The sequence below is a fragment of the Hyla sarda genome, chromosome 3 (assembly GCF_029499605.1).
Source record: "Hyla sarda isolate aHylSar1 chromosome 3, aHylSar1.hap1, whole genome shotgun sequence".
Lineage (NCBI taxonomy): Eukaryota > Metazoa > Chordata > Amphibia > Anura > Hylidae > Hyla > Hyla sarda.
In genome coordinates this window covers 281,252,994-281,275,720 of record NC_079191.1, presented here as the reverse complement: position 1 = coordinate 281,275,720, position 22,727 = coordinate 281,252,994, and the positions used below count along the sequence as shown (strand labels likewise).

At 41.0% G+C, this 22,727-nt stretch overlaps 1 protein-coding gene and 1 long non-coding RNA gene across 5 annotated transcripts in view; one reads left to right on the top strand and one right to left on the bottom strand.

The window, feature by feature from the left end:
- Positions 1 to 8,896, bottom strand: part of SASH1 (SAM and SH3 domain containing 1) — a 200,434-nt gene extending 191,538 nt beyond the window's left edge. For 3 of the 4 annotated variants that reach the window (XM_056566754.1, XM_056566757.1, XM_056566756.1), the window contains exon 1: positions 8,645 to 8,896. In XM_056566754.1, coding sequence (XP_056422729.1) covers positions 8,645 to 8,746 — 102 coding nt within the window. In that variant the 5' untranslated portion in view covers positions 8,747 to 8,896. The remainder of the gene's footprint in view (positions 1 to 8,644) is intronic. The other variant, XM_056566755.1, reaches the window with a different exon arrangement.
- An 11-nt stretch (positions 8,897 to 8,907) lies between these two features.
- The window catches only part of LOC130362382 (uncharacterized), a 30,727-nt gene continuing 16,907 nt past the window's right edge, over positions 8,908 to 22,727 (top strand). The window contains exons 1-2 of the long non-coding RNA XR_008891388.1: positions 8,908 to 9,039; positions 19,869 to 19,976. This is a non-coding gene — a long non-coding RNA (uncharacterized LOC130362382). The remainder of the gene's footprint in view (positions 9,040 to 19,868; positions 19,977 to 22,727) is intronic.

Genomic DNA, 22,727 nt, shown 5'->3' with positions numbered 1-22,727 from the left:
CACTGTTGTCAAACAGAAAAGAACAACTCAACTTCCTGAGGAGCATACAGCAGCTGATAAGTACCGGAAGGGTTAAGATTTTTTTTAATAGAAGTGATTTACAAATCTGTTTAACGTACCCCTTTATGCTTGGTGTAGTCGGAGCAATTGTTACTCATCTCAGTAGTATATCAACAAAGAACCTTACACTTGTAGGGCATTTGATGCAAATATCAGTAAGAATAAAAAAATACTGATCTGGGCCACAAATGTCGGAGAGGCAGCTGGTGACACATCTCACCATTAATCTCCAATTGCTATAAATAAGCAGAATGAATGGGTGTCTTCATGGCCTCCCATTGTCTTTCCAAGCATGGTATAAACACGCACAAAGAAAGTTTCCAACAAAAGTAATTGAAAGATGCCAATAACTCACAATGTCTGATCCGTGAAAACAATGTTTAGATTGTCCTCGTACCAAGTTGTTACTGATATATTGGATTAACCATATATTTAATAGATGGCCTCTGGGCAGAGCAATTCGCCCTACAAGTGCATGAACAGGAAATGACAGCACAATGTATTTTTCAGACATGGCACTCAATGACACGTTGTGGGATAATGAGTGTTTCTGTGCCAGCATCTACACAGTCGCCCCACTGCCTCGTCTTCACAGCGCTCACTGTTGGAGTCCTCTATAGCTGCCATGAAACTTTACATTTAAAACCAGATGCCTGACTCCAGTAAGGACGAACCACTACAATAACTTGACTGTTCACTGTCGGGAATTTCAAAAGACACATCTACAGCTTGTTTTTATCTCCTCTGAATGAGTATCTGTCTTTGCATCCAATGGTAGAATTGGTGCTGTATTTTTCATGAATAGAACAGACTGGCGCTCACTATATGACCTCCAGTGGACTGACTCTCTAATCTACAGCTTCCTGCAGGAGCACATGCATAGATCTACCGTATACATATTTCTAACCCCCAAATGTCTCTATCAGAAATGGGATAAGCCGACAGTCAGTTTCTTTACTATGGACCAAAAGTTAACAATACAGTATTTCTGACAGATGCCTGTGTTATGATGGAACATCTGCTCCACCAGAAAAATGGGGTAAAGTCGGTATACGCGCATTCACTGAAACATATCAAATGTCTGACAGATGTGGATCCCTCAATCTTGAGGGCCACTGGCTCCATCCAACCTGCTTGTTTAAAGGGGTTCTCCGGTGCTTAAACATCTTATCCCCTATCCAAAGGATAGGGGATAAGATGCCTGATCGCGGGAGTCCCGCCGCTGGGGACCCCCGGGATCATGCACACGAGACATAGCTATCACACCCCCTCCCGTCGGCTTGCATTGAGGGGCGGAGCATGACGTCACACGGGGGCGGAGGCGCGACGTCACACGCCGCCCGCCCTGTAGTCGCCGGTAATCCGTCCCGGAGCGAACAAGCTCCGGGGACTGATTACAAACAGGGTGCCGCGTGCATGATCCCAGGGGGTCCCCAGCGGCGGGACTCCCGTGATCAGGCATCTTATCCCCTATATTTGGATAGGGGATAAGATGTTTAAGCACCGGAGAACCCCTTTAAGCAGAGGTGGTTGGGACGCCAAAACAGCTGAACAGGCTGCTTAAAAGGGAAATTGACATCCAGTTCACCAGCACTACACCCAATACGCAGGGTTATAGTGCAGGTGAACCGGATTACCTGGATCCATGGTCCAGTTCTGGAGATACTCCTATCAGCCTCCACTGCTAACAGCTGGCTTTGCGAAATGGAGGCCAATACAGCAGGTATCTTCAGAACAGGTACCTCTGAAATCCAGTTCACGCACGCTATAACCCCGTGTATTGGGTTTAGTGTAGGTGAAAGCTGTCAGTTTCCCATTAATGCAGTTTACTTAAAGTGGTACTCCGTTGCCCCAGCTTTCGGCGGCGGTCGGTCGTGACGTCACAGCCACACCCCCTCGTGACGTCATACCACACCCCTGGCACCCAATGTTCTAAACATAACATAATAAAATAAACACAATAAAAATATACATATTTGGTATCGCCGCCTGCGTAATTGCACAAACTATTAAAATATAGCATTATATATCCCGTACGGTAAATTATGTAAATGTTAATTGCAATTTTTTTATAATATCCCAGAAAAAATGTAAAAAGTGATTAAAAGTCAGATCAATACCTAAATGGTACCAGATTAGCCCTCATACAGCCTGGTGTATGAAAAAAATTAAAACTAAAAGTTACGGGGGTCAGAAAAAGGCAATACATTTTTTTTTTTTTTTTTACAAAGTTCAGAATTTTTTTAAATTAGTAAAATGTGACGGAAACTATACAAATCTGGTATTGCTGTAATCAGGCCAACCTTAAGTATCAAAATAACATGTTAGTTTGACCACAAGGTAAATGGTGTGAAAAAGAAAACCAAAACATTTTCTAAATTCGCTTTTTATTTTATTTAAATTTCACCTCACCAATATTTTTTTTTGCTTCGGAGAATATGTTATGGAAAAATTTAAATATGGCATTACAAAGTACAATTGGTTCCACAAAAAACAATGTCTGTAGAAATGAGTCTGTAGAAATAAAAGAGTTATGGCTATTAAGAAAACAAAAATTGGCCCGAACAAGAGGATCGTAATGAGGGACAAGTAGATTGGCCTATGTTTTAGTCCCTTGGGCAATAGTTTTTGTTTTTTTAATTTCCACACCCCTGGTCATGCAGACAGTGCTGGGCCCCCACTTATCTTTAGATACAGCCAGATGAAGTGCATGGTAGCAAACTTCACTCTCTGGCTTGGCACTTAGTCCATCTTGTAGACTTATGATGGAGTTTATCTCCTACAATCAGATGACTGAGTGCCAATCCCGAGAGTGAAGCGACTATGTCTAATGACCAGAGAGGGTCTCAGAGACATGTCAAAAGTCTATGGAGCTGTCTAGAGAAACTGGACGGAGATAGCAACGAGCTGGGAAGTGCATACTTCCCTCCACCAGTCCTAATGGTCAATGGAAGTCCATCATGGAACGAATGCCATGCACCACACATGTGCGTTCTAGGGACATTTCACCTCCATTTTCGCAGTGGTTCCAGCACTCAGATTCCCGTCAACCCTCCTTGAATGAGTGGAAATGAGTGGAATTCTATTTTATAACAACACATTTGGACTTCACAGCTCTTTAGAGTACCGCTAAACAATCACTTCCAGCATTATATCAAATAACATGATGCTTTCATAACTGGTACAGTGGGCTCCCCCCCATTACAGTAACACAAGAGCAGAGCTTTGAAATGATAGAGGTCCTATTGTTATGGTGACTTTGAGGGGGTTAACATGAACTTTTTAGTTTCAGCTGCACAAATCTTTAAAGCTTTGGAGATCAATAGTTTTATTTACAAGTGTCATGACCTTAAGACTGACGACCAAATGGTCTGAAGGTTGTTTTCCCTTCACCAGGGAAGGTACAGTCATGGCCGTAAATGTTGGCACCCCTGAAATTTTTCTAGAAAATTAAGTATTTCTCACAGAAAAGGATTGCAGTAACACATGTTGTGCTGCTATACACATGTTTATTCCCTTTGTGTGCATTGGAACTAAACCAAAAAAGGGAGGAAAAAAAGCAAATTGGACATAATGTCACACCAAACTCCAAAAATGGTCTGGACAAAATTATTGGCACCCTTTCAAAATTGAGGAAAAATAAGATTGTTTCAAGCATGTGATGCTCCATCAAACTCACCTGGGGCAAGTAACAGGTGTGGGCGATATAAAAATCCCACCAGAAAGCAGATAAAAAGGAGAGAAGTACACTTAGTCTTTGCATTGTGTGTCTGTGTGTGCCACACTAAGCATGGACAACAGAAACAGGAGAAGAGAACTGTCTGAGGACTTGAGAACCAAAATTGTGGAAAAATATCAACAATCTCAAGGTTACAAGTCCATCTCCAGAGATCTAGATTTGCCTTTGTACACAGTGCGCAACATTATCAAGAAGTTTGCAACCCATGGCACTGTAGCTAATCTCCCTGGGCGTGGAAGGAAGAGAAAAGTTGATGAAAGGTGTCAACGCAGGATAGTCCGGATGGTGGATAAGCAGCCCCAAACAAGTTCCAAAGCTATCCAAGCTGTCCTGCAGGCTCAGGGAGCATCAGTGTCAGTGTGAACTATCCATCGACATTTAAATGAAATGAAACGCTATGGTAAGACCCCACTGCTGACACAGAGACATAAAAAAGCAAGATTACATTTTGCCAAAATAAACTTGAGTAAGCCAAAATCCTTTTGGAAAAACGTCTTGTGAACAGATGAGACCAAGATAGAGCTTTTTGGTAAAGCATATCATATGATTCTACTGTTTACCAAAAACAGAATGAGGCCCACAAAGAAAAGAACACAGTACCTACAGTGAAATATGGTAGAGGTTCAATAATGTTTTGGGGTTGTTTTGCTGCCTCTGGCACTGGGTGCCTTGAATGTGTGCAAGGCATCATGAAATCTGAGGATTAACAACGGATTTTGGGTCGCACTGTACAGCCCAGTGTCTGAAAGCTGGGTTTGCGTCCGAGATCTTGGGTCTTCCTGCAGGACAATGACCCCAAACATATGTCAAAAAGCACCTAGAAATGGATGGCAACAAAGCGCTGGAGAGTTCTGAAGTGGCCAGCAATGAGTCCAGATCTAAATCCCATTTAACACCTGTGGAGAGATCTTAAAATTGCTGTTGGGAAAAGGCGCCCTTGCAATAAGAGAGGCCTGGAGCAGTTTGCAAAGGGAGAGTGTTCCAACATTCCGGCTGAGAGGTGTAAGAAGCTTATTGATAGTTATAGGAAGCGACTGATTTCAGTTAGTTTTTACAAAAGGTGTGCAACCAAATATTAAGTTAAGGGTGCCAATAATTTTGTCCAGCCCATTTTTGGAGTTTGGTGTGACATTATGTCCAATTAGCTTTTTTTCCTCCTTTTTTTGGTTTAGTTCCAATACACACAAAGGGAATAAACATGTGTATAGCAAAATATGTGTTACTGCAATCCTTTTCTGTCAGAAATACTTCAATTTCTAGAAAAATGTAAGGGGACAGCTTATGACCAAATGCATTTGTTATTCATGCCAGATACTCTCTAGTTTGCATATATCGGTGTTCCCCAACCAGTGTTCCTCCAATGGGCATGCCATGAGTAGTAGTTTTGCAACAGCCGGAGGCACACTGGCTGGGAAACGCTGGCATATATGTAAATTGTTTTGAACAATTAAAATGGCGATTTTTTTAATAGACAATTTGGCTCCTGGGTCTTGTCCTTCCACACTGGGGACACCATAAAAGACAGATGCCTCTCCGACGCCAACAGTCAGTGAGGCACCTGCTTTTTCTTGGATACCAAAGTGTCCCTTGGCATGCATCGCACAGCTCGCTCGGATACAATTTTTGGAAGTTACTGAACAATGCGGCTTGCTATTGTAGTATACAGTTCTTCCTGAATGCAGATTCTACTGTGTGGTCACAATGTGGACAAACACAATTCACATCTTACAACTTCACCACAGTATCTATGGATATCGATCAATTGTATTCAACAATAAATCATCTGGGACCTTTTGTGCTCTTACATTATTTCATATTGTCAGAGTAAGGCTGGGTTCACACTACGTTTTGTAACTACGGTGCCCGTATACGGCTGGGAGGAGGGGGGCAGGGCTTAATCGCGTAGCCCGCACTCAGCCGTATAGGGGAACCGTATTTAATGCATGTCTATGAGCCGACCGGAGTGAACCGCAGCCTCCGGTCGGCTGCATTTTCGGCCGTATGCGGTTTCCCGACTGCAGGCAAAAACGTGGTCGACCGCGTTTTTGCCTACGGTCGGGAAACCGCATACGGCCGAAAACGCAGCCAACCGGAGGCTGCAGTTCACTCCGGGGTCGGCTCATAGACATGCATTAAATACGGTTCCCCTATACGGCTGAGTGCGGGCGCTGCGATTAAGCCCTGCCCCCCTCCTCCCAGCCGTATACGGGAACCGTAAGTACAAAACGTAGTGTGAACCCAGCCTTACACAAAGCAGTAGGTTGTCTCACCCAGGTTCCAGCAATGTACTGTAAGGGCTATAGCTGGAATGGGCATAAGTGGGGCACATAGAAAATCCTGATCAGTATGGTGCTGTTTCTGGATTTGTCATGATGTCAGCAGACAGCTCTGTGTTCCAAAAAGAAAAGAATTTTCTCTGTATTATTCAGCAGCTAATAAGTACTGGAAGGATTAAGATTTTTTAATAGAAGTAATTTACAAATCTGTTTAACTTTCTGGCACCAGTTGATTTAGAAAAAAAATTTAAAAGTTTTCCACCAGAGTACAGGGGTACTCCGCCCCTAGTCACCTTAGCCCCTATCCCAGTGTTTCCCAACCAGGCTGCCTCCAGCTGTTGCAAAACTACAACTCCCAGCATGCCTGTACAGCCAAAGGCTGTCCAGGCATGCTGGGAGTTGTAGTTTTGAAACATCTTGAGGCAGCCTGGTTGGGAAACACTGCCCTATCCATTGGATAGGGGGATAAGATGTCTAGGGGCAGTGTACCGTATATCCACAGAGATACCAGAAATGCTGTGATTTTTCGTGTGGATTTTCAGTGGGTTACAGTATCGACCATGTGAATGTGATCTGAACAAATCTCATCCACACAATATGGATATTTTTTTCCACATGGAAATGGACTTGTGTTGCCTATTTTAACCTCGGCGTTCACCCTTTCAACGTAGATAGGTGAAATCCAGCACAAAAGCAGCTTGGTAAACATGGAAACAGACAGGGACGTGCACAGGTTGACTAGAAAGGGGGCTTGAGCCCCTGCCCTTTTGATGTTCCTTCTAAAAGTGCCCTGGGCAGTCTGACATCATTATTTGGGCATTTATAGAAATAATTATAAGAAAAAAAGTGCTCTTTTTTTTTTTTAAAGTTCAGCCCCTGTCCCCCCAAAATGTCTCTGCACGTCCCTGCAAAACAGATGTTTTCTACCAGATTGGTGACAGACTATTGTGTCCCATGTGAATGTGGCAGTAGAAGATGGGTCTATTCTGCCAGCAGCAATGCCAAGCGGGAAACAACCATGCATCAAATCTAATATATAGATAGGTAGATACCTAAATGTATCCTAGGATGTGCGGAGAATTTGTAAACCTATATGTAAACCTACATACAATAGGGAAAAGTTTTTAAAAAATGTGTGCAAACTTACAATAAGTCAGATTATAAGTCACAGAAGCCTTGGTATTGGTGTTTACACCGCACTGGTCTTACCCACTGGCATTTCATATACAAGCTGGAGATTCTTCCACCATGGAAAACATCCTACACAAACACCCGAAAGATCTGAGTGCGGTCACTACTCAATCACACCAGGGTGAGAGGAGCCAGGGGTGACACCCCCCCCCCCTCAGTATCTGGTCGCTGACCCCGATAACTATGCGTTTACATTTCACACCTGGCTGTGATCTAAGGCTGCGTTCACACGGCCGTCTAGACCCATCCGTGTTCTTCTCCCGTCAAAAAAACAAAACAAAAAAACAGACAATAATGGTTGCAAATGGAGGTTATCCGTTATTGTTCAGTTAATAAACCAAAAAAACATATATTTTTTTGTTCTGAGCATGCTCAGAAGTAAAAACGGATCAAAAAACGGATAGAAAAAAACGGATGCCATTAAAGGCTCATCCCTTTTCCATAGACTTCAATGTTAAATGTACTGTACGAGTTGTTTTTTATTTTTTGACGGAAGAAAAAAATACAGCATGTGCCGTTTTTTCTACCATCAAAAAAACGGAAGTGAGTGCAGACGGGTGCAAACGGATGGAAACGGTTTGTAAAAAAAAATGCCATTGATATTTTTTTAAACCGTTTTTAATCCGTTTACAGCCTGCAAAAACGGAACCGAAATGGGGATAAAAAAAACGAGGACAGACGGCCATGTGAACGCACCCCAAGCTGACCACACTATGAGCACTGTCCTCCTAGACCAGTGTTTCCCAACCAGGGGACCTCCAGCGGGTGCAAAACTACAACTCCCAGCATGCCCGGACAGCCGAAGGCTGTCCGGGCATGCTGGGAGTTGTAGTTCTGCCACCGCTGGCGGACCCCTGGTTGGGAAACACTGTCCTAGACTGCCATTCAGAAGATGCAGGGACCTAGCAAGTGTCTACTAACAGTGGTCTCCAAACTGTGGACCTCCAGCTATTGAAAAACTACAACTCCTAGCAAGCTGGAAGTTGTAGATTTGCAACAGCTGGATGCACCCTGGTTGGGAAGCACTGTTATAGAGCAAAAGGAGGCAATGTGAAATCCCATTACTAATCTAGCTCCAACATATTCCACACGATATACACTGACATTAGTCACGACAGGTATATATCACAAGGCTAGTGATGCACTGTATAACCTGATCGTGAGATGACACACAATAAAGTCATGTGCACAGCTACACGTGTGCAATCCTGTAGAAATGGGCACAAGATAGAAGCAGCTGTACATCTCCAGCACATGGGAATGTTTACCAAACACAGCACCGTGCCCAATACTATCGACCCCAGAGAGCCTGGCACTACACACCGCTCAGGTAGGGCAGGGGATACTAGTCACATCAGCTGCCCCCTCCCCCACTCACCAGCATTCCCATCACCTCTGTCCAGAGATTGGAGAAGGCGTCAGACACTATGCCCCCAGCTTGGGGCTCCGGACTGCTGGCTTCTGCCTGCTCCCCCTCCATGGTGTTCCGGGACGGGTTAGTTCCCCCCGCTGCTCCCTAGTAACATTCCTCAGTTTTCACCTGGAGCCCTCAGTGAGCTCCCCTGCGCCCGCTGTGACATAGTACGTCCTGCGTGTGACCGGCGGCAGCGCCTCCACACTACTCTTGGGCACACCGCTGGCCCCGGCGCCTGGACGAGTCCAAAGAGTTTTAGCTAGGGGAGGCGGACAGAAAAGTTGTTGTTGTTGTGGAAGAATAGTCCCGGTCACTCAGTAAGCGTGTTCTTCATCTTGGGAGCTGCTGAGCCCTGGACGGTAAATGGGTTGTCTGCTGTGTCTGTGGTCTAGGAATGTGTGCACACCTCCCCCCCTCAGCTCTAAAGTGCGCTCTCCCGTCTTCACACGACTGCTCAGAGAGGCATGACAGCTCCAGAATGATAAAAGTTATGTCAGAGTGTGTAAGGGTGCATTCACACCACGTTTTTGCGATACAGTTCCCGTATCAGGTTTTTGATGAAAAACGGATTCCTCAAAACCTGACTAAACTGTATCAAAATGTGTGTACAAATTTTAACCTGTATACAGTTAAAAACCGTATATGGCTTAGGCTACGTTTTGTACTTACGGTTCCCGTATACGGCTGGGAGGAGGGGCGGGGCTTAATCGCGGCGCCCGCACTCAGCCGTATAGGGGAACTGCATTTAATGCATGTCTCTGAGCCGACCGGAGTGAACCCTATACGGCTGAGTGCGGGCGCTGCAATTAAGCTCCGCCCCCCTCCTCCCGACCGTATACGGGAACCGTAAGTACAAAACGTAGTGTGAACCCATCCTTAAAAAATGATGTCCGATTGCATCAATTTTTTAAGAAAAAAACGTATACGTTTTTTACTTTTCACTCCATTATGAATAAAGTTTCACTTGTTTGATTAAAATTCCAAGAAAAAAAAACTGTGCAAAGTCAAAAACCGTATGGTGAAAACTGGATAGAACTGTAAGCACATACAGTTCTGTACGGTTCCCATTGACTCCCATGTTTAAAAAAAAAAAACGTATACGGTTTAATACAGTTTTTCACCCAAACCAAAAACCGTGGTAGACTATGGTTTTGGGTACGGAAAAAAAAACTGCCAAAACCGTATAAGACGCAAAACGGACACAACCTGATGCATCGTTTGGCATACAGTTTTCAATGGAGAGTCAATGCATGTTAAAAAAAAAAATGTATACGGTTTAATACGGTTTTTCACCCGGACCAAAAAACGTGGTAGACTACGGTTTTGGGTACGGGTAAAAAAAACAGACAAAACAGTGTAAGACGCAAAACGGACTAAGGCTGGGTTCACATCACGTTTTTGCCATACTGTTTTCAATCCGTTTTTCTAAAGAAAACCGTATGGCAAAAAAACGGATGGAACAGTATGGGAAAAAGTAAACCGTATGCGTTTTTAAACCGTACACTGCTTTTAAAAGTGCATACAGCTCCATCCATTTTTATTTTAAAAAAAAAACATAAATTTTTGAAAATGTTGTCCATTTTTAATGGTAGGAGTCTTGGGTGGGGACTTTAGGACGCAAATGCGCATGTGCAAAGTAAAAACCGTATATACGGTTTCACGTATGGAACCGTATACATGTGCGTTTCCCATAGACGTCCATGTTAAAAAAAAAGTATGCGGTTGCAGTACGGTTTTTAAACCGGAGACAAAACCGTGGTCAACTACGGGAGAAAACCGTATTGCAAGCAAACCGTACGCAATCTGATGCATCCGGGTGCATACGGTTTTCAATTATTTGTCTATGAATACAGTTTTCAATACAGTTCCCGTATCAGTAGTCTACCATGCTTTTTTGTCCAGGTGAAAAACCGTATTAAACCTTATTTTTAACATGGGAGTCAATGGGAACCGTACAGAACCGAATGTGCGTACAGTTCCATCTGATTTTCACCATACGGTTTTTTACTTTGCACAGTTTCTTTTCTTGGAATTTCAATCAAAAAAGTTTTCTTTATTCAAAATGGAGTGAAAAGTTTAAAACTTATTCGTCTTTTTCTTAAAAAACGTATGCAACCGGACATCATTTTTAAACTGTATATGGTTTTTAACCGTATACAGGTTGAAATTTGTACACACGTTTTGATACAGTTTAGTCAGGTTTTGAGGAATCAGTTTTTCATCAAAAACCTGATACGGGAACTGTATTGCAAAAACGTGGTGTGCATGCAGCCTAAAGCTATAGAAACCCCCGTGTACAGCTATATGGACCTGTGCGAAACACTAAATAAACCCTCCTGTAAGGCTATATGGATCCCTGTGTACAGCTATATGGACCTGTGTGAAAGACTATACAAACCCCCCTGTAAGGCTTTATGGACCCATGTAGAAGACTATATGGACCAATGTGTGTATGACTATATGGACCAGTGTGTGTATGACTATATGGACTTTGTGTGTGTATGACTATATGGACCAGTGTGTGTATGGCTATATGGACTTGTGTGTGTATGGCTATATGGACCAATGTGTGTAAGGCAATGTGGACTCGGGGTGCATGGCTATATGGACTCGTGTGTGCATGGCTATACAAACCCTTGTGTAAGACTATACGGACCTGTGTATGTAAGGTTATAAAGATCCGTGTTTAAAGCTATACAAGCGGCTCAAGTCCTGCAGGAACGCATGGAAACTGAGTTCCTGCACTAATTCAACAGCAGTAGCACCTTTTCCCTCTGCAGGACCAGCCCATGAGTGGAAATCTTTTGTGAGTTCCCACACTTTTGTTCCCAGGACTTGACCCCTGTATACAAACCTTTATGTAAGGCAAAATGGACACATGTGTAAGGCTATAAAAACCCTCATGTAAGGCTATATGGACCTGTGTGTAAGGATGTACAAACCCTCGTGTTACACAAGGGTTTGTTCAGCCATACACACATGGGTCCATATAGTCTTACATCCAGAGTTTGTATAGTCGTACCACGGCCTTGCTCAGGGAGCAGGGGGAGCGGCCGCGATGTGTGCAACTACACTGTGCATGTGCGGCAACTTGCACATCGCAGCAGTGTCTGTTCGTAGAGGGGTATTGCCGCTCCGAGCAGGCACATCTGAAGGCACCCCTTCAGCAGCGGACCGTCAGTGTAAAATACGCTGTGGATCCGCTCGTGTGAAGGCACCCTTAGAGCGGATTTGTTTGCAAACTTGCAGCGTTTTTCCCGCTGCGAGTTAGAATTGGGATGGGCTCACCACAGGCTATCCGGAGCAGATTTTGTGGAAAATCCGCCTCAGACCCTGTTAACTTCAATTAGGTCTGCGGTAGATTTTCTGCAGTGGAATCTCTGCTGTTGAATATTTGCTGTTTAAAACCCACCCCTATTCAAACTCGCAGTAGGAAAAACTGCAAGTTTGAAAATAAATCTGCCCATGTGAACCTACCCTAAAAAGGGTTATAATGGCATTGGTGTTTTTGTTTTGTTTGTTTGTTTTCTGCTCAGGGAGATGGTGAATAAAATAAATAAAAAATCATACACTGCTCAAAAAAATAAAGAGAACACTAAGATAACACATCCTAGATCTGAATGAATGAACTAATCGTATGAAATACTTTCGTCTTTACATAGTTGAATGTACTGACAACAAAATCACACACAAATTATCAATGGAAATCAAATTTATCAACCCATGGAGGTCTGGATATGGAGTCACACTCAAAATCAAAGTGGAAAACCACAATACAGGCTGATCCAACTTTGATATAATGTCCTTAAAACAAGTCAAACTGAGGCTCAGTAGTGTATGTGGCCTCAACGTGCCCGTATGACCTCCCTATAATGCCTGGGCATGTTCCTGATGAGGTGGCAGACCTGGACTAAAGCATCCGCCAACTCCTGGACATTCTGTGGTGGATGGAGCAAGACATGATGTGCCAGATAATGTACTTTATATAAGTTATACATTTTTGTTGATACATCCAGCTTTTTGTGAAAAACTCTAAAATATTGTGGAAAAATAAGAACTTTTTTGGCTTTTTTAAACTATTTTGTTAATATTCTTCACTGTGTGGTAAAAATTGTTATCTTTATTCTATAGGTCGGTATTATTATGGTGATGCCCAATTTATATAGCTTTTTATGTTCTTTTTCATTACAAAATCCTTTTTTCCCCCCTTTTTTGTTTTGTGCCATGTTTTGACATCCATTACTTTTTTTTTTTCTTTAATCTAACCACATTTTGTTTGGTATTGCGGGGACCTGTGGCGAGATAGGACATATGCATGCTTCCTATAGTGGGAAGGGGTTGAGCAGAATAAAAACCAAAAAAGCGGATGCCTTGATAACCCAATTAAGAAAACGGGTGCACTGTTCATACTGCCAGCCTCTCCCTCAGCTTAATATGTACCATATGACTGAACGGACCGGCACCACGATCAGCCGATAAATCCCAGGAGTCAGCGGGGTTTCGTCCCAGAGAAAGCGCACGCGGAGAGGGGGGAGGAAGCGTGGACAACAAAGGGTACGCTCTGCGGTCTCGGACCTTGCACAAGTGAGTGACATTGTCCCAAATGTATCTGCCACCACATTGACTGAACCGCAAATTACAGTTCTCAGTAAAGGGTTGTCTCGACTTGTGACTTTAATCTTTTTGCCACCAATCTAGACATCAATAGATGGGCCCGCAAACTCACACTCCGCAAGCATTTCATGCAGGGCTCTAGTCTGGGGGGAAATGTGTTTGGGGATAACGTGGGTAGGAATGTCTTACCTAATTCATCTGAAAATGTTAATATTTTTGATGTAAATGCGAATATTGATACAGATTTTTGTCGCCGGATTAATATACTTAACCTAAGAGCATTAAATATGGAGTCATTGAGTGTTTGTGATGAGGGACAAGGTTTTTGTACATCTAACAAAAGTTTTTATCCTATTGCATCCCGTCCTCCATCCCTGGAAAAATTCCAGGGACTGGTGGAAAAGGATCTAGTGAAAAAACACAATGGGGTTTATTTACTAACGTGTTCTCGACTCTTTTTTTGTCGGGTTGTGCACCCAAATTGTGTCGCACGTTACATGCGTCACAATTTGCGACCAAAAAAAAAAAAAAACCTCCATTTTGCAAGAAAAACTCTGAAAAGGGGGCGTGGTCACATGAGAAAGTGGACGTAGTCCCGACAAAAGGGTCGTGTCCTCGACAGTTTTGAAAAATCCCAAAATATTTACTAAGGTTTCCACAGAAAATGTGATGGATTAGGAAAACCAGACAGATCAGAACAGTGGTAAAAAAAAAAAAAGCAAAACGTAGGGAAAAGTGCAAAATGTAGGGAAACCTTAGTAAATACCTTGGGAAAATACCTGTCAGAAATCAAAACCCACAAAGCAAACTACACTCCACTCTTAGCAAATAAACCCCAATAAGCTTAAAAAACCCATACCCAACTCTAATTTAACCAGAGCTGAGCAAACAGCAGTTGAACAACTTAGCGACAACCATTATGTAGTTAATGGGGTTTCCATTGTGGTGCTTGATACAGGTCTATATGAAAAATTTAATATGGACATGCTTCAAGATGAAAATACATACAGAAGACTGCAGGGAGACCCCATTAAAAATGTACAAAAAGCTCTTAATAAGTTACTAGATGAGGGTGTGTGTATGGGAGCCATAGATGTCAAAACCAAAGAGTACCTAATGATGGAGAGCCCAGTCACCCCAGTCTTCCACTCTCTTCCCAATGCAGAGAGAGGAGAGTAGGAAGAAGGAAGCTGAGATCGCGCTGTCATCAAGTTTGACGAATCCAAGATGTCAAGTAAATTATTTCATTCTTAAAATACAGTTTTTTTCATCAGGCATGATCTAACAAGTTTTACTGTTGTACTTTAGAATTATTTTTTTTATTATTTTTTTATAATAAAATCCTCTTGTTTGCAAGTTTTAATTTTATTGTATGCTCCCTTTAATAGTTTCTTTGGGTATCCTTTTTCTAAAAAAACAATTTTGTAGAATTTTTGCTTGATCGGTGAAATCTTTATCAAGTGAAAGTTTTTTCTTATCCTCTGATACTGCCCAAAAGGGATATTATTAACCCATTTGGGCAAATGGAAGCTATTAAAGGACAGAAAACTGTTAACGTCGACCTTTTTAAAATGTGTACGTGTACCCAAAAAATTTGTATAATTTCTCTTAAAAATCTCCAGGTCCAGGAAGACTATAGATTTCTCAGATATATTCGGGGTGAAGACTAAACACCAATCATTATAATTAATCTTATCGACAAATTCTAGGGCTTCTTGTTCAGAACCATATAATAATCAGGTCGTCTATATACCTGCGATAAAATAAGATACGTGGATGTGCGATAAACGAGGACTCAAAACACCCCATATACAAATTTGCATAACTGGGGGCGAATCGAGTCCCCATCGCACATCCACGTATCTGTCAATAAATGGCATCATTGAACGAAAAGACATTGTGTTGTAAAATAAATAAAATCGAATCTGTGAGAAAATCAACCTGTGCTGGTATAATTTCGGCATCTGAATCCAAATAAAATCTAACAGATTCGATACCTTTTAATTCCAAAATGTTTGAATAAAGTGCACTTACATTTAATGATAAAAACAGGCAAATTTGAGGAAAGGAATAGCGATTAAAATCTGCAATTAGTTGTGTGGAATCTTTTAAAAACTATGGTAAATTACGAACATAATTTTGTAAAAATCGATCCACATAGTGGGATAGATTACTACTAATTGCACCTATCCTCGAAATAATGGGTCTCCCCAGAAGGTTTCTTTGTATCCTTTTCACTTTTGGAAGACAATAAAAATGAGGTAGTTGATAATTATTCACTTTAAAAAAATCATATTCTTTCTTATTTAAAATACCTTTGCTGTTCGCTGTACTAATTAAAATATTATATTCCTCAAAAAAACTTTTTGATGGGTCATTGTCTAATTTCTCATAATAATTGCTATCAGATAAAATATGTATAGCCTCTAAAATGTAATCCTCCCAATCCAATAAAACAGTCCCCCCTCCCCCCCCCCCCCCTTGTCTGCTGGACGAATAATGAGGGACCCATTGTCCCTTAATGTTTTTAAAACTCTTCTTTCTCCACAAGTAAGATTATCAACGTGTGTGGGGACCTTAATCTCTTTAATCTTTCGGAAATCATTACTGACTAATGCATAAAAAGTTTCAACATAATTACCTTCCCAAGGTCCACAAAGGGGTGTTTCCGCCTCCCATTTGCACCATTGTGGTAGGCATTGGATCCTTGGGTGAGAGACTGGGTTGACCCCTGACTATGGTTACCCCAAGCTTTATTAAAGATACCAAACACGCACTTTGCATCATGGATAAATTAACATGGGAACCTGCTTTTGCATTGGCAATATGCAACGTTATATCATTGTATCCTTCCATCCCCATTGCACAAGGACTAACTGCTCTGGCTAGACACATGGATAGCTACAGCAGATAACGACCCTGGTTTAAAGGAATTTATTTTAATGGCAACAGAATTTTTGTTAAAACATTTTTTTTTTTAATGTTTAATGGCCAATACTTCCTTCAAACCAGGGGAGCTTCCATGGCAGCCAAGTACTCCCCGTTCTTCGCAAAAAAAAAATATATGTATATATATGAGTCCGTGGGAGGAGAATTTAATCTTCTCGGACGATAATCCATGCCAGTCATGTATTAAATGGATGGGGAGGTTATTGATGATTAGATTTTTGTTTGGAGGGGGACGGAAGAGGAGTTTTACCAGTTTGTAGACTACATTAACCATAAAAACATGAATTTGTCCTTTACATCCAATTTCTCCAGAGTCAGCATTCCATTCCTAGATGTGGGCAATTCTATATTGCAGGTATCATCATGCCACCTGCGACATATTGTAGAAAATAAATGGGGCATATGGGGAATGGTGAAGGCTGAGACGCAGCTGTACTCTAGAGAATATATTTGCAGAAGAATCTTAACTATTATCTGACAGGTTCAGTGTTAGGGGGTACCTGTTTTGAAGGGAGCCAGGGATCGTGCGAGTACCTTGGATAGACAGGAGCTTTTTGCACAAGATACAAACAAAAAGAAAGGCAGACAATCTAAACAAAGACATAATGATGCTCCACTTTTTTGTCACACAATACAGTAGACCGTTTCACAAAATAGGCAGAATCATGAGGAAATACTTACCAATATTACAACAGGACTCAACATTGAACAGTATAGTGACAGATAACTTTAAAATGGTATCCAGAAGAGGTCCGACTCTGGGTACAGTGTTATCCCCTAGCCTATATAATAACAATGCAGGAAACATTTCTAAACAGTCAAACTGGCTCCAAAATGCAGGAAATTGGAGGTGTGGACATTAGATCTGCATTACATGCAAACATATGCTCATTCAAAAAGAGTATGGCAACGGCTTCATCTTCAGGATGAAAGATTACATAAATTGTAACGCCTGTAATGTGGTGTATTTGGTGTCCTGTGAAACCTGCCTTTGCCAATATGTAGGATGCACTTCCTGTAGTTTAAAAACTAGAATTCGCAGGCATATGTCGAATGCAAAAAATCCAAGATCCCTTAATATTTCTGCACTGTCAAAACATTTTAGTGATGTGCATGCAGGTAATGTTGATGCATTGCAGGTTATGGGCATAGAAAAAGTAAAAAAAAACTGTGAGGGGGTGACACCAGAAGCCTTCTCCTTAATAGAGAGTCTTTCTGGATGTTTTTACTGGACACCTGGGAGCCGAAAGGCTTGAATTTAAGGCAGGATTTAATCCTGATGTATTAATATATCTATCCCCCAGTTTATGTACAGTACTATGTACAGTATCTGTACTCGTTTATGTATGCATGAATTATGAATTATGTTCCTCTAGTTTATACGAATAAATTTCATAAATATAATTAACAATAGTAAAAAGTAAAGCATTTTTACAACTGGAACTAAATATTAGAATAGTTTTATCTGTACCTGCATGCATATATCCATTTATATCTTACAGCCTTATCCATCCTATGTGCACATATAGTTAATCCCCCTATGAGCTAGTCTATATGGAACTTTTATGTGGTGCAGAATAACATCTCGGGTATATTGTCTGGATACAGTAGGATTTTCCAGGAAGTACTAAAGTTGTCCCGATCCAGGATTCCATGTCAAATTATTTAGCTTTTTTCTGTCAGCAATACCATGTGACTGAATAATGGGATATATAAGAAGGAACGTGTTATTGCTTTTTTATGCCATGACTAAGGACATGCTTGTCCGAAACGCGTAGGCTGCTACGCTCTGCCTGTACTTTTATTGTTATGCTTCAATAAAGTGGACTTTTACTTGCTGCTTGTTGCCGGACATCGTTTTCTACATATGACTGAACGGAGGTATGAGCAAAACAAATATCTATCTTATGGTCAGTACCATCAGTCTTATCCATACAGATAGCAAGGTTAGTTGTTAACCATTTCCATACCAGGCTAGTTGCCCACCTTCCTGACCAGAGATATTGGCACTAAAATAATGGTTTAAATTACTTACCTTTTCCGTTACCTCATAAATGTAAAGGGGCTATTTAACCCCTTAAGGATCAAGATCATTTTGGCCATATCATTTTTGCATTTTCGTTTTTTCCTTCTCTCCCTTTAAAATCCATTACTCTTAATGTTTCACCTACAGACCCATATGAGGGCTTGTTTTTTTGCACAAACAATTGTGCTTTGTAATGACATCTTTCATTGTACCATAAAATATAAGGCCCAACCGAAAAAATATTATTTGCAGGCGGAAATATTTGCAGAAAACTGCAATTTTGTTTTGTTTGGTTTTTACACAGTGCACTTTATGGTAAAAATTATACATAATCTTTATTCTGTAGGTAGAAGCAATTAAAACAATACTCAATTTTAAAAGTTTTTCTATTATTGTACTATTAAAAAAATGCTAACTTTTTTTAACAAAATTGGTATGCATAAAATTGTAATTTTTGGACTCCTATTACTTTCTTATTTATAACGGGGATGTATGAGGGCTCATTTTTTTGCACCATGATCTTTAGTTTTTATCGGTACCATTTTTGTTTTGATGAAACTTTTTGTTCATTGTTTTCCAATATATGATGTGATTAAAAATCTATATTTTAGATGTTTGGTATCTTTCTACATTTACGTAGTTTATCATGTGGGATCATAAACATTATATTTTAATAGTTTGGACATTTACGCATGCAGCGATACCAAATATGCAATTTTTTTTCTGAAAAATGGGAAAATAAGGGAGATTTTATTTTTTATTAGGGGAGGAGGTTTTATTTAATTTTAGAAACTTTTTTTATGTTACATAGGGGACTTTTATATGCAATCATTAGATTGCATTTACTGTATAATGCCATGCCTATAGCATAGCATTACACAGTATGATCGGCGATCCACTGATATAGCCTGGCTAAGCCCAGGGACAGGGGCCCTCCTCTGCCATTTTGGTTATGTCACTGAGGTTCCTTGAGCTCCCCTGAGCTGCCGGCATCTTCAAATATCTCTTTAGATGCTGTGATCAGCATTGATCATGGCATCTAAAGGGTTACATGCCTGGTAGCGATGGGATCGCCCCTGCCCAGCATAAGGAGTGAGTGTGAGACTACTGAGAAAAGCCCACACTCACCGCTCTGAAGTGAGCTCATCTCCTGCGCTCGCTTCAAAGCCACTTAAGGATTCAGGGCGTACAGTGTAGTTCGACCCATATGTTTTTTATTGTCTATGTATGTTTTTTTTTATTTCAGTTTTAAATCTGTTAATACTTTTTTATTTTACATATTGTGCCCCCTTCTTTTTTATTTTAACACAATTACAAGCAGTGACCACCTATTTAAAAAAAAGTGGAGAACTCCTTTAAATAATTGATACAGTTAATATATATATATATATATATATATATATATATATATATATTAGCAAATTCTGGACAGTAGTTACTTAAAAATGTAAGGTTAAATTCCAGCTGTTTAAAGTAGGCAGTATCTATTTTTATATGTCTAGTCTACACAAAAAACATACATGGTTGGTTTTCTTAACATTCTTTGTAATGTCACGAGGGGATAAATGACAATAAATTTCTAATATTTATGTTTTACAGATGCTTTTAAGCCAAGAGCAAAGCTATGCACCTGCATATTATTGAAAACAGGTTTGATCAGCTTAGTCGTCTGGAAGGCCATCGGGTGGAGACACACCTTTTATTAAAGTATGTCTAGGCCTGAAAGTATATTTCAGGAAAGCACTGAAAACATAGTCATCAGCTTTTTGCTTTAACTCAGTTGACTGATGTACCATGATGTTCCAACCAAAATAGCTCAGAAACATCCTGTGCAGGGAACTGCCTTTTATTTTAAATAGTAGTCTATTCATATGAGCAGGCCTACCTCACTAAGTAAATATTATGTCCTTTTAATGTGGCCTACAAGCTAGCGTTCGCTGGATACCTAGCTGAGATCACTATAAGTATGAACCATGAGCTGAGCTATGTGGAAACACTTCTGACTTTACTCTTTCCACAAACATTTAAAGTTTAGGAGAGCGGAATTCAATCCAAAATCATCTACTGTAAGGTGAGATTCACACATGGAATTCCCTCCCCCCCCCCTTAAAAAATCTTTTTTTTTTCTTATTTTTCCTCAATAGGGATCTACAAAAAAAAGTTCATTGAGTCACATGACTTGTAAAGTAAACACTTTCCTGGAAAAAAATCACCACATCTATATTATAGAGGACATGTAAGTTTTTGTGGTGTTTTTTTCTGCTCCAAAAAATGCAGGGCAAAGATTTTGTCTGAGGGAAGCCTAAGTCTATGTTCACACAGTGGAATGTCCGCACGGAAAATTTCTGTGCGAACATTCCACAGACATGCCGGCGCTAGGACAGCTCAGAAATGCCCTGTCTCATAGACAGCAATGCATTTCCGAGCGAAACTGCAAAAACATTGAACACTGGAATCAGGATTTTCATGGCGGATGTTGCTGCGTAAATTCTGCCGTGTGAACAGAGCAGCAGAATCTCATTGACATCAATGGGACTCTGCTGGTGCGGAATGTCCATGTGGAATATTAATGCGGAATATGGCATGGACATTCTGCCATGTGAACATGGGCTAAGGCCCTTTCTATTATTCAGAATGCTTGGTGTGAGACTGACACAATTCCTGGACCTCCAGGAGTTCAACCGAACTAAACTAGGATCCACATATAATCCTATGGCAAACTATGGCTGGTTCAGTAGAACTGTGGTATTGCAATTGTAATATTAACACAAAGGGGACTGCACATAGTGGCCACACAAGGCTCAACCAATATGTAGCACATAAAGGGCTTCATAACTTTGTATGACTGCTGCCCCCCCCCCCCCCCGCGATCTCCAGTACGGGGCTCCGGCCAGGAGGCTTGTTCAGTACGCCCCCTCAGTACATCTCTATGGGACAACCAGAGCGCTGCATTCGGCAGTCTCCGCCTCTGCGATAGAAATGTATTGAGGGGGCATGTCGGCTGCCGTGTCATGCGGTGGTCAAAAAACGCAATTTCGGCAAAGAGCCGAGGGCCCCATACGGGAGATCACAAGGGGCCCCAGCGGTCGGACCCCCCCCCCCGCCATCTGAAACTGAAAGTTTCACATCCCGGAGTTCTTTAAATACTAAATAAAGTGTCTGAATACTTTTGTCCATACAATATTTTAGTTTTTCCTTTAATAAATTTCAACAAATAAGTGGTACAAGTTTCTCATAGCCTCTATTGCAGACTAACCCTCTCCTTGTTTTAAAACTCAATAACTAGCTATCTTCAGCATTGTGCTGATTTGGGCTAGTCTGGAAACCTAGAGTGGCCCAGGTAGGGAGTGAAAGGCCCCGATACCAAAATCTGCCTTTAATCCCATGAAAATCCAGGCCTGATAACAGGGCATACCAAAGTCCCTAGCAATCTAAGTCTCACCAGGGATTTAACTGGATTCCCCATATCTCACCCAGCTGTCCCTGGATGAAACTTTGGCTTCCTGAAACCTGGTATCCACCTGGTACCTTTGGAAAATATAGCGATCCCCGATAACCATTCCTATCAATGTATCACACCACATAGATGAGCAAATGGGTTGCTGCAAAGTTAAATACAATGATTTCAACATCTTTAGAAAGTTGGGAAAAACATCAAAGCATTTTTGTTCTTCAAAATAGTCTGGGTGGAGCAAACACTTCATTACACCTTGTGTAACCATAAGGCTGCATGTCTGCCAGATTATCTGAATAGACTGGCTTTATACCAGAGCTGTCATTGACACAGTTATAGCCTTATGAATTTTGGCTCCTATGGTTTTCAAATTAAATTCTAGGGACAGGGAATGTGTTCATCCTATCTCTTCCCTTTTAGCTGCCAAGAACTATAAAAAAAATTGTAAGAAGAAACAACCTATGTCTTTTTATTTTACATTGTCCATTACCTTACAAGCACCATTCCTAAGTGACCTGTAGAATTTTACTGTTCTTACATGGGGGTGGAAAATACATTGTAATATATGTGCAATGTCAAGATGAGCAGTAATAAGAGGAAAAAAATATCACAAAAAGTCAAATAAGGAGATTACAGAGAATCATGAGAAACAGTGAACAAATCCTTACAAGTCAAAGACAGTTGAGTAAAAAACAAGCTCTTGTATTAGTATTAACGTTTTTTTTCCTCCTCGCCTTTTAAGAGACATAACTTGTTTTTTAGTTTAAAGGAAAACTGACAGCAAGTTCATCTACACTAAACCTTATACACTGTGTAATAGTGTGGGTGAACTGGATTACAATGAGGTATCACTTACCCGGATCTACAGTCCGGTTCTGGAGATACAGAGTGTTTTAGCCGGCATTGCGCAATGGAGGTGGTTCGGGCATACCCAGCTTCCCTGCCTAGGTGTTTAAAGGCTTTTAATGTATTTTTTTTTCACAATACAGTAATACTCTATACTT